General features: G+C 30.6%; 1 protein-coding gene across 2 annotated transcripts in view; it reads right to left on the bottom strand.

Annotated features, from left to right (window-relative positions):
• Cad88C (cadherin 88C) overlaps nucleotides 1-12,177 on the bottom strand; it is a 151,121-nt gene that overhangs the window by 6,660 nt on the left and 132,284 nt on the right. For both annotated transcript variants that reach the window (XM_089232868.1, XM_089232869.1), the window contains 9 exons: nucleotides 10,694-10,814; nucleotides 7,741-8,033; nucleotides 5,683-5,916; nucleotides 5,480-5,568; nucleotides 3,673-3,759; nucleotides 3,040-3,108; nucleotides 2,891-2,957; nucleotides 2,572-2,699; nucleotides 1,885-1,925 (listed from right to left, as the gene is read on the bottom strand). In XM_089232868.1, the coding sequence (XP_089088994.1) occupies nucleotides 1,885-1,925; nucleotides 2,572-2,699; nucleotides 2,891-2,957; nucleotides 3,040-3,108; nucleotides 3,673-3,759; nucleotides 5,480-5,568; nucleotides 5,683-5,916; nucleotides 7,741-8,033; nucleotides 10,694-10,814 (1,129 nt within the window). The remainder of the gene's footprint in view (nucleotides 1-1,884; nucleotides 1,926-2,571; nucleotides 2,700-2,890; nucleotides 2,958-3,039; nucleotides 3,109-3,672; nucleotides 3,760-5,479; nucleotides 5,569-5,682; nucleotides 5,917-7,740; nucleotides 8,034-10,693; nucleotides 10,815-12,177) is intronic.

Below are 12,177 nucleotides of genomic sequence, written 5' to 3'. Positions count from 1 at the left end.
GCTCTACTAATTTAGGGCTTGAAATTTAAACAAAATATCTTTGTTGAAAAAAATTAGACATTCCTTCCCAAGTTGAGGTCTTCTGTTTACTTTTCCCTGCCCAGGGCCCCTCCACCAAGTCAAACGTGTTCGAGATTACTTTGTAGTTGTATCATGAACTACTGATGAAGAATTAAAACACTAAAATTTTTTAAATTTGATGTATACATAAAATTAATGTGCAATAGAGAGTTCTGTTATGAAGAAAAGCTACTTATTCAAACAGTTGCTCTGTTAGCCTATAAATTAAAAATTACTAGTTTAAATCAAAGTGTACAGTACATTTCACCACAATAATTTAAGTAATAAGAGATAAAAGGGATAAAAAAAATCCTATTATTTTTTTCTTTCGCAATCTATAAATTTTATTAATATATTTTTATTTTGATTCATACTTTAATGAATGTCATATTACTTTAAATTTATACGATTTTCATAACATTGCACATTAAAACTGATGGAACTCTGCTTAAGTCGTCACTCCGCTTAAGCCGTCATAATTTTTCGATAACTTGAGGTGACGACTTATCAAGGTTATACTGTATTACTCTTGAAGAGTAATCCCAAGCAGGGGTATATGCAGAATCGACTTGCAAGGGGTGCAAAAGTCATTTCAGTGGGGCACAATTAATGTCTTAAAGAGAATTTTTGAGTTAATAGCCTTCAGTGGTCATTGAAATTAACAGAAACTAATTATAGTAACATATAAAAGTATTTTCTTTCAATATTTTGAGTTTTTTCATTAGAACTAAATTTTTTGAGTGTCTTGGGGGAAGGACATAAGCCCCCATTCCCCCCCCCCATGTACACCTCTGATTCCATATGTGATATGAAGTGGGGAGGGAGGATAGATCTTACTTAATTTTGCTGGGGGGAGGAGGAGGAGCAGAATTTTGCTTAGGAGGTGGTCAAAAATGGCTATTTTACGTTTTTTCCTGCAAAATAACACTACAATTCTGGCTCAAGTGGGGGGGGGGGGTTAGAACTCCAACCCCCCCCCCCCTTTGTGTATGCCAATGTGCTGATGTAATACTTGAATGGACCCAAACTAGTAGCTAATATCAAAAATTAGGTACAAGGTGATTCTTATAAACCAGTCAGGTGAATTTACTAATATTTTTGCAGGTGATGTATATAGCTGCTCACACTTATGGCATGATAATCATAATAAACCATGTGTACTTGATGACCCAATCTACATGGGTAAAGAGCTTACATCCCAGGAGGGACAGAGCTCAGGTCATGTCTGGTCTGACAAATTGGAGTCATTTGAAGAAACCCAATAATTTATGAATATAAAATATTTTACTGTTTCCCTCTCTATGTGTATTTTTGACTTCCAGTTTAAGAACGGCACATTTTTACAAACTAGTCATCTGGTCCTAAGCAATATACCATTCCTTTACTTCCTCTCCCATTTACAAACTTTTGATTTTACAAACTAATTTTTCATGTCTATATGGGTTTGGAAAAATGAGCATCGACTGTGTATATGGGACACCTAGCAAACCCAGAGGCCTCGCAATGTTTTTTTTCATATCTGTGCATCTGTAATAAATAAGAAACACTTGCTGTTCAACAGTACTTACTCCATGATTGTTGCATGGGCATAGCAAACATGTCCTAAGATCAGTTGGGCACATGTCTTTGAACCGTGCATCATAAGTACCTCCACTTGTCACACAGCAGCATTATTTAAAGCAGTATAGCTAAAGGATTTTTATGTCCTTATCATGAGCAGTTATATGAAGTGTGAAATTATTAGCAAATTCTTCAAGCCAAATCTGTAAGCATCACCTTGTATTATCGATTTAAGTTACATGTATATAATTTAAATCATCTTACCAAATGCTGTGGCAGTGGCTGCTTTTAGTTTTCTTTCATATCTACAACAATAAGACGAGAAATTTTTGTGGTGAATGAAACATAACTTGATATGTGCACAGAAGTACTATAAATAACCATTTATATTTCACATAAATCTACACATTCATAAACTTCAACTGCACTTGCTGATAAATCTTACTGTCATCCAGTGTCAACATGAAATAAATTTCTAAGTAACAATCACTAACAATCAATTAACTTTCAACCATTTTTTGGCTGTTTCTGCTAAAATATGTTCAGCGATATTTAGTTTCATTATGCATAAACCTAGAGCAGCTGATTTGATGTCCACCAAAATAAAATAAAGTACTGAATTATATTAAACTGTTTGTATTCATTTTTGTTTGTGTTGCGTTGAAATTTCAAATCAAATTTTGAGGTTAGTTCATCTTTTAGTTCCCAATCAAAACAACTGAGTGAGACTTATATAAAAGTGTCTAGTTTCTCAAAAATTTTTGTTACAACCATCTTTTCATGTGGATCATATCTAGTTGTATCAAGAAAAAAAAACTAGCACATGAATAGTTGTCATTACCATTAAAAAATTTGTTAGTCTCAGAAGAAAACAGAAAAGTATACAGATTTAAATGATGCTTTTCAAGAAGAAAAGAAAGAGAAAGATATATTTTATATGGAAATATTTACCTGCTTCTCTGGGTGATGCAAAGAGAAATTACAAGTACAAGCATGATTGCAAGAAATACTGATAACCCTATCAGCCATGCTCGTATTTGTTCCTCAACATCTGTGTCTATCAAAACTGTATCAGCTGGCTGGAAGGGAATAAATTTCATTGCAATTATTTATATAAAGAATTCAACTATGTAACAATCCCTGCTTAGAATTTCAATAATATTGATTGTTTTATGTTTCATGATTTAAAGTATGATTTTTGCTACGCAACCATATATGTCTTGCTTCACTTATGGTTAAAAAAGTTTTTTAAGGTAGCTATTTCACTTACTTCACTGTACAGAACATTGAATTCTTTGAACAGCTCATCCAGAAATTCTATGTTTTTATCAATGAGACTAAAAAAATAAACATTTATCAGCATATATGATTTACAATGATATATTACAGAAATAAGACTTTTTTTTAAACATCACTTACGAAAGAATAGTGGATACATCCATAATGGAATTGTCAGCTCTATTCACAAAATGCAGATATAAATCACTCCTATGAAAACAAAAAAATGCATTACTTAAAGTAAAAAAAAGGAAAAAGAAATTAAAATCTGAATAATTACATTTAAGTTGATGCTGTTGTTTTATTTCTGAACTCCCACTCAATAAGTTGAAAAAAAGAAAAGTATTTCAAGACATTTATGCCTGAATTTCAACAAATTTCAAATTAAGCCCACTATAAATTCTTTAGCAATTCAAGCACAACCAAACAAGTGATGCATGTATAGCTTCACATGCTAGCATGTATGTACATGTGATTCAGCTATGAACTTGCATATTGTTTTTTATAAAACAACACAAATATGGTACTACTGCATACAATGGCAAAACTATAAAATGAGCTGAGAGACCCATATCCAAGAGCATGGGTCTTCTCAGCAAATTGCATTAAGTAAAGTGTGTACAGGATAGCAACCGCTGTTGTTATGCATAAACCTCTCATTATTGAGCAGTTTATCTGTGTTTCATTTTTAACAATTCACACTGCATTGTATTTTTTACAGAAGGATTTCAGGATACCACACAAATAAAAAATACACAAAATATTAAATCTTACTTTTTTTTATCCACGGAGCCATCTCGATTTTCATGATATTTGGTCTCATCTACATTTACAATGGCACCAGTTATATTACTTAGAACTCTGTAAATTAATGAAAATACAAAAATGATATGATACAATCCATATATTTTCAATCTTCACATAAATAATTTAAAAATATACTGTAGCAATTTGAAGATTCAGTTCATGACTATATTGTTACTCAAAAAATCATCAAGAAAAAAAAAATCCTAGAAAGTAACATGGAAAATGTAAATTTTGTAGGGATTCGCACATCTTTGAAAATTCATACTGTTCAGTTTACTGCAACACAATAAAAAAACCATCAGAAACTGGTTACAATGATAAGAAATTCGGTATTTCTAAGAATTTTATAAAAATTTGATTCAGTTGTAGTTTCATTTAACCATAACTCCTTATTTCCTTGATTATAAAATTGATATGAAAGAATTGCCTCAGATGAAAACAAGTTTGAAAGATGTGTGAATATTGGCTAAATAAATTTTATAGACAATCTATTGCTAGTTTCAGCACCAACTTAGATATGAACACACCAAATAAAGCACAAGTATTGTGTGTGTGTGTGTGTGTGTGTATATATATATATATATATATATATATATATATATATTGATAACTATATGTTAAAAAGCATGCAAAAACTTTTAAATTTTTATCGAAAGAGCAGAAAACATTATGAAATAGCACAGAAAAAGTAAGTATCATCATTTTTTATTGAATTTACTTACCTTGTAACTTTGAAAAATGATTGATTTCCTTGCCAAAATAAAAATAAAAACAAAACTTACCGTTCTGATATATCCTCCTGCTATATTATATTATTGGTAGTTGAATTGTGAACAATACTTCCATAATTTCATAATAAAACTATATTAATCCATCTTGTTTTTTCTTGCTTACATAATTTTTCCTCCATTATAAGTTAAAATGTCATACATATTTCAAATTTTCTTCAAAACTTTTCCATTGAATTCAAGAAAATATTCTATAAATCCATTGTATTTATATAAATACAAAGGATACAGCAGGCAAATTTCCCATTGAGGTGGCTGTGACTGTATGAATAAGTTCACTGTTTTTTGACTGTGACTCAAATAAGTTCTTCAGAAATTTCATTGGAGTTTTTTTTAAATAAATATGACCATCAAATTTCATTACAGTTACAGAAAATGAATAAGAATGGCTAGATGGGTCTTTTTCTTCACAATATATCAAGGAACAATATTTTGTTTTCCTGGCTATTATGTTGAGGTGAGCTCAGAAAAAAAAATTCTACCGGTCTCTGCTAGTAATTACAAGAGAACCAGGATTTGATTCCTGCCAGATACAGTAGACTTTTCCCTTTCTCAGTTCACTTCAGTATAATATCCAGTATAAAGTCTCTTTCCATAAATAGGAAGGTGTCAGTTATGCAAAAATATTTAATGATTCTAATTAACAGGAAGCGCCTTGAAAACCTCTTATAAATAAAAGACACCAATATGACCATATCTTTTATATAGCAGAAATGTTCCCTATTCTAATTCAGTTATTTTGAGAAAATTCAACAATTCTTAGCTATAAAAACATTGATTTGTTGTCATAAAATAACGAATTTTAATACACATTCAATTCTTCAATTCTATGAGTATAAAAATAAATAAATATCATTCAAAAGGAATGTCAAAGGTTATATTTATGCAAAATTATAGCTAAAAAATTGCTCATTCAAGTTCAGGGAAAATTGTCTATGATAATTACAAATATTTTTATCAAAAAATTCAGAGGAAACCAGACTTACTCCCTGAATTCCTCAAGCTTTTCACGAATTTCTTCAGGTGTTAGCCTTAGAACAAAACGAACTCTTTGATCTTCTCTTAGCAAATATATCTAAAAATAAATAACTTTCATTAACAGAAAACAATGAAGTTTCTTGATGAGTTCATAAAGCAAAATTGGGACTCATTTATTTTTCAGGGATATTTCATAACATTATAAACTTACAAATACTCTAGCTGTATCTGAGAGTCCATCTGTGTCATTCGCATAAACTTCAAAATCAAAGTAGCCTTTCATGCCCTTCTGGGGATCAAAATTTAAGCTGATAACACCACTTTCCTTATCTATAGCAAAAGGAGGAGCTTTAAGTGAATCTAGTCCTTCTGACAAAGTCATCTGAATTTCTCCAATAATGTAGTAACTAACAAATGCATTCCTGCCAGTATCAGCATCAATTGCCTAAAAATATATTCAATTATAAGCATATAATTTATTCACTATTGATTCACTGTGAAAAGAGATTGCATATATGTGATTTATAGAGCTTTCTTTGAATGTATCAAAGAATGGGAGTTACTGCATAATATAATTTATATTATGCAGTGATGTCGCAGGGAATTTTTCTCTAATAAGGTTGTTAATAAATGGAATAGCTTACCCTCGGAGGTAGTAAATTGTAACACAATTGACACATTTAAAAAGAAAAACGATAAACATGTTGGGGTAAATCGAGAAGCTATCCATACTTAGAATAAGACAACCATAATATTCTTTATGTGCATTGTATCATGTGTATATATTGTTTATAATGTTTTGATTGTGTTTTTAATTGGGTTTTTGTATTTTTGGAATATATGATATCCATATTTGTTATGGGCATCTTTTTCCTCAATCATTGGGCATTTTGCCTGTTGTGGCGTTGTATTTGTATATATTAACTGTAGTGTAATGCAGTAATGTAAAAACATGAATTAACATTTACACATTAGCAACAAAAAATTATTTATCATAGTTAATTATTTATTCTTTTTATGTAACAACATTAATTGCTCTTCTTTTTCTTGTTTAATGATACAAGTGCTTAATTAAAATTTGCTTATATTTTCTGATCTAAAAAATTGTGATGATTATTGACATGCATTCATTATTTCAATTTCCAGACGATGAGTTGTGGTTTTGCTGTGTTGAGAGTAAATTTTTAGCTCAAACAGCTCTTATGAAACTGCAAATTTTTTTGTAAATGCACTTTTTGCTCCCTTCCTCCCTCTTCCATAAAAAATCCAAATGTAACATATAAAAAATTGCACATTTTCACTCCCTCTAAAAATCAACATAAATGACTGTAAAAAAAATAGTGACCAAATCACCAAAATTATCATTGATTGTCTACTGTCTTGTAACAAGTCTTGTACTTATTTTTTTTTCATTGGAGAGATGAATCTGTGAATATTGTGAGCGATAGATATCAATTACAGGGTCGAAACTATGATTTTTATCAGAAAGGGGGCAAACTTAATATTGCCACCTATTTGCAGTATATTTTGAAACAAAAATCTCTTTTCAGTTGTTATCCCTGAAATTTATCACCTGGAGCAGTTGCCATCCACCCCTAGTTCTAACTCTGATCAAACAGATAGCATCATGCTTTGGAATTATATTTATACCTCATGGTTTTCTTTGCTATTTGCCTCTATAAAAAAACTTAATAAAAAAAAAACTCAATTTTTTTCCATTTTTAAAAAAAATGTGCTAAGGATTAAAGAAAATGCAGCATCAATCTCAATTATGATTTTCTGAGAAATTTAATTCAATTTCCCTCTAAGCTTTTATACTCTTTATATTCAGATCATTTTTGAGTAGGATCCAAAAAAAGTAAAAAAATGTAAATTTTGAGAATTTGGGGTGTTCAGTCTAATTTAAAACTATGTTTCACTTGTGTGTTTTCCAAATTTATACAACATTTTGACGTGACCTCATGAACGTGATATAAACAGGATTCCCATATAATTTAAAAAACAACTACTGAACTTTATTAAAGAGATGTTGTGAATGAGACATTCATTAAATGTGCAAAACTGTTTACAGTGTGTCACTTATTGTTTAACAGAGTTTCACACACAATTGTGAGGTATCTCTAATTCATTTCATTTAAACACAAAACATATATCATGTGTTTCAAAAATCACAATAAGGTGTGATTTATATTCAACTTCTAAACATGTTAAGTAAACTCAGATGATCATTCTACTCATGTGCAAGTTTTTTGGAGTGTTTTCATTTTACCTTCACAAGCATGAAATCAGTTCCAAAATCAGTCTCTGCTGTGATTCCTCCAGTGAACATTTTCTTGATGAACTTTGGTGGATTATCATTCACATCTCTGACTCCTACGCTTACTTGTAGAAGTGAGTTGTCTTTTGGATTGAACTTATCAATAGGCATAGGCTGGCGAAAGCAATCATCTGCAGCTTGTACAATCAGAGTATAGTTTTGCTTTTCTTCTCTATCAAGTAACTCAGTTGTATAAAGCTGATGAGTGAATATATCTAATTTAAAACGTCCAAGGTAATTACCACCTATTAAAATAAAAATATATTCAATTTTAAGCTGTATAAAATCTAAAATTGTCAAAAGAATTATTAAAGCTAAAATTTAAATCAATGTTCTGTATATTTTCTGCAGTACACGCAAAAATGTGGTAGCTAAATCTTTAAACTGTGCAAATAGTCTGAGACATGGGCTAGCTCTCTATACATGAAAGGGAAAAATTTCCCTTTTTCAGTGTAACTGGAGCAGCCTACTAAGCTCATTACTCATGACTCATAAGAGTAGTTTGAGTGTTAAATATACTTTGTATAAAATTTTTTTTTTAAGGTGATCTATTTTTTTCCTACAGAATAAACTGAGCATGACTGAAAACTATGAGATGAAAAAAAACTTTAATACAGGTATCCCTTGCTTTATACAGTTTTTTTTACAAGATTTGGCTATAACACTACTTTGAAAAGTTAACTTTAAAAATTACAACCCACAAAATTTGGTCTGTGGTTTAGTTTTAATCCTGAAAATGGGCTTGCAAATTAGAAATATGACATAATTAAAATGACAAAATCCATTGGATTTGTTGATGTAGATGAGACAAATATGGAAGAAACATTCAAATCCTCATCAGATTTCCTTAATGAACATCTTTTGGTAACACAATGACAATGCCATTAGAACTTTAATCAAAGAAAATTATCCTAAAATGAATTGCGAATTGTCAGATTGTCATATTTGTGAGGGATGTTCAGAATTCTCTAGCTTTGCTTCTAAAATTTTTATAAAGACACAAAGAATGTTGCTTGTCAGATGAATCTTGCCTACTTTCATTAAAAAAAGTCGATCATGTCAGGCTCTTCAAGAAAGAAAATATCCGCACTTGCTAGAATCAATCAGAAGTAGCAAACACCAAAGTTAAAAGTATTAATTAAATTCATTCATATAGCCTAGGTTAATGAGATTTATTTATAAGTTTGAATAATTAATTCATTCAAAAAAAATTATTTTGATCCTGGAAGTTGGGTTTACTTTTTCTTATCCTTCTTTCCCTTATCCCTATCTTACTCATGTTTAATTCCACTCACTTTACACAATTTAGACTCATGTAATTATTTGATTGAACCAATTAATCACATGAAGCAAGGGAGGTCTGTACTTAATTCAGCAAAAACACGATGTTAATAAAACTTAATTATCAACATCATTACATCCATACTCTGATTGCGTCATGAAATTTTATCTTGAATTACCTACCTATAGATAATTCAAGAAAATTGAATTATTTTATCTATATCACTAACATCAGTTTCACACTGTTGGTGCCACTTGAAGATGACATAAATGTTCAGAAGCAAGATACTGAATGTAAAAAACTCAGATTGATCAAATATAATGCATTAAAGAAATTATAACTTTTTTTGTGGTCAAAGCAATCCTTATATTTTTATTTTTGCAGGGCAATAGGGTGGGGAGTTTTGGAGGAAAAACTATTCTAATTAACCCATTAACGCAGGTTGGTAAGAAAATTTGCCATGCTAAATTCTAAGTGTTTTCTTTGCGCATAAATGGTGGAAGTGGTTCCACTCATTATTTTTTGTTTTTAAAAAAATCAAAGTCATCATTAATGGGTAAACAATCATTATGGTAAACAATAAGAATATTCATGTATATGTGCGCTACAAGCAGTAATATTTTTTTACCCCATTTCTTTATATATAGTTAGAATTAGTGATCGCAGATACATTTTTTCTATTAATAAGTTGGTTAACTCAAACAAGAAAAAACAGTTTCACAATGAGCTGGAATCATGTATTCTGTTGTGGAATCACCCAAGCTGTTAAAGTTGTTAGCATCATAGTTTGGCAGAGGAGAGGGATCATGGGGACCAGTATCCCCCAAAATATAAGAAAATGAATAATATAAATGGAATAATGTGAATAAGCTCAAGAGAGCAGCAGAACCAAAGAACCAATCCACTCCCCTCCCAAAAAATATTTCTTGCTAGGGCTTTAGAAGGCACTAATCAGATACCATTAAAGCATTTTATTGTTCAGTCTACATGCTATATTTTTTATATTGTATACACCCCCCCCCCCTCCAAATTTTCATACTTCAGATGCATATCAGCTCATAGGAAATGGTACAGTATTGGCTACTCTAAGGAAACATCCCTTATCAGTAAACCTGTAAACTGCTGAATTCTATTTAATTAAATTTTTTACCAAGTTCTAAAAGAAGGCTGACTATTATAAATGTACAATTGATAACTGAGGAGTTGATTGCTTGGAGAAGGACCACAGGACAGTTTATTGGTCACTGACCCAACTGTACATCATAAGTGTAAATTTTTTTTATTTGCAAGCTGATTATTATTTGGGAAAGGACACTGGGCAATTTATTCCCACCTTATTATTGAAACTTCCTCTTTTCTTGAATTGACACACTTACAAAAAGTTTGGGAAAGAAAAAAAGAGAAATTTGGGCTACAAAAGCCTTGGAAAATAATTAAGACACTTCTAAAGTCTATCATTCCTTATTATAAGGATAGAATTTAACCAGATACCTAAATTCTATCATTATAATGAGGAAATCAATCACTAAATTGGGGGGTATTATACATTTCAATACAATTCTGTTCCAACCATCCAGGTTTATTGCTAAATAGAAGATTCCTAAAATAATGTACCATACATACCAACAATAAAATAACAAGGAATCGGTTTACGGGAGCCTTCGTCATCATCTTTATCCACAGTAGAAATTAATTTAAAACTTTCTTCTCCTGGTCCTACACCTTCAGTAAAGATGACCTCATACTGTGAAATATGAAGAATTTTAATTTTAAAACACTACTGAAAAACCAAGCAGCAAAAAAAAAAGTTTTTATAACAGGAAAATCACCCAACTGAAGAGGAAAATATTAAATTTCAATAACAGTCATTCAAAGCTGAAAAACTGGTTCAAGTAAAAAAAAAAGAAAAAAAAAGAGAATATTCAGTATATGCTTGAAACATTCTCATCAGCTAAATACAGTGTATATTGTGTGTTCAGAGCTGAGAGTGAATAACTGAATATCTTGAATGTGAAATTTGCAACAATTTTAAGAATTTTCACTGATATTCTCGGTCACGTCTAAAAGTACAGTTAAACCTTGATTATCCAAACACACCAGAACCGAAAGGTGTTCAGAAAAGAGAAAAGTTTGGTAAACCAATTTCAAAACTAATTTGATAACGCAAAGGAATAAATTGAAATACCCCTCTGGCAAATAAGAACTTTTTGTTGTCAAGAAAACACACTTCTCCCTGTCATTGGCAAATATAAAGATTTTTTAATTTCAATGTGTTTCAGCACACAATGGGTGACTTCTTCAGAGGAAAAGGTAGCTATGATTGAATTATATGATCTTGCTGACTTGTGTTTCCCATTAGGATGAGCCCTGATACATGATACATCATACATGAAAAAAATTACCCACAAAATCATTTTTTTCTCTAATCATATAATAAATTACTGAAAAAACTATAATTCACACAACATCACCATTGCATAAAGCTGAAGTATTTTTGTGCAATTTCTTTCAAGATATAAGAATAATAATAATTTTAAACTTTTTTTCAAGAAGGTCTTTTTTGTTTTGCTAATTAAGTTGCTACAACTGATCAAAGCAGATAATATATTGAGTCTAGTTCTTTGAAAGTTGTCTAAAAGAAAGAGTCAATACTGTTCACATTTTGCTATTCGCAGACCTGCATCCTCCCCTTCAAATGCATTCATTGTACTTTCCTAATAACAATGTAGCTGTTGAAACAAACTTCAAAAGAACATATGATCGCATATAAAACAATAGAAAGTCAGTTATGGCTAGTTTCATCTGCTGAATTCCTAGAAATAGGCAATAAATTGTTAGATAAGTGTCTGCTCTAAAATGGTCATGACTGGCTTGATTATTTATGTATTTCTGTCAACAACCATTCAATCATAAAAGTTTAGGTCTTTTGAGGCAACAATATGCATGAAAAACTATTAAAAAAAAAATGTTTTAAAAAATCAAGTAGATTCAATGGAAGGAAATGATAGTTTTCAAACACTTGGAGTTTGAGTTGAAGTAAAAGCATTGAATAGTTGAAGTTTCGCTTCGCATAAATGAATATTGTAACATTAAAATACATAGGAATG

This window comes from Pholcus phalangioides, unplaced genomic scaffold (assembly GCF_987345545.1).
Source record: "Pholcus phalangioides strain wild (caught in Gottingen) unplaced genomic scaffold, Ppha-v1.0 ptg000007l_1, whole genome shotgun sequence".
Lineage (NCBI taxonomy): Eukaryota > Metazoa > Arthropoda > Arachnida > Araneae > Pholcidae > Pholcus > Pholcus phalangioides.
The sequence above is the reverse complement of the archived record's forward strand: the minus strand, read 5'-3'. Positions and strand labels throughout refer to the sequence as shown.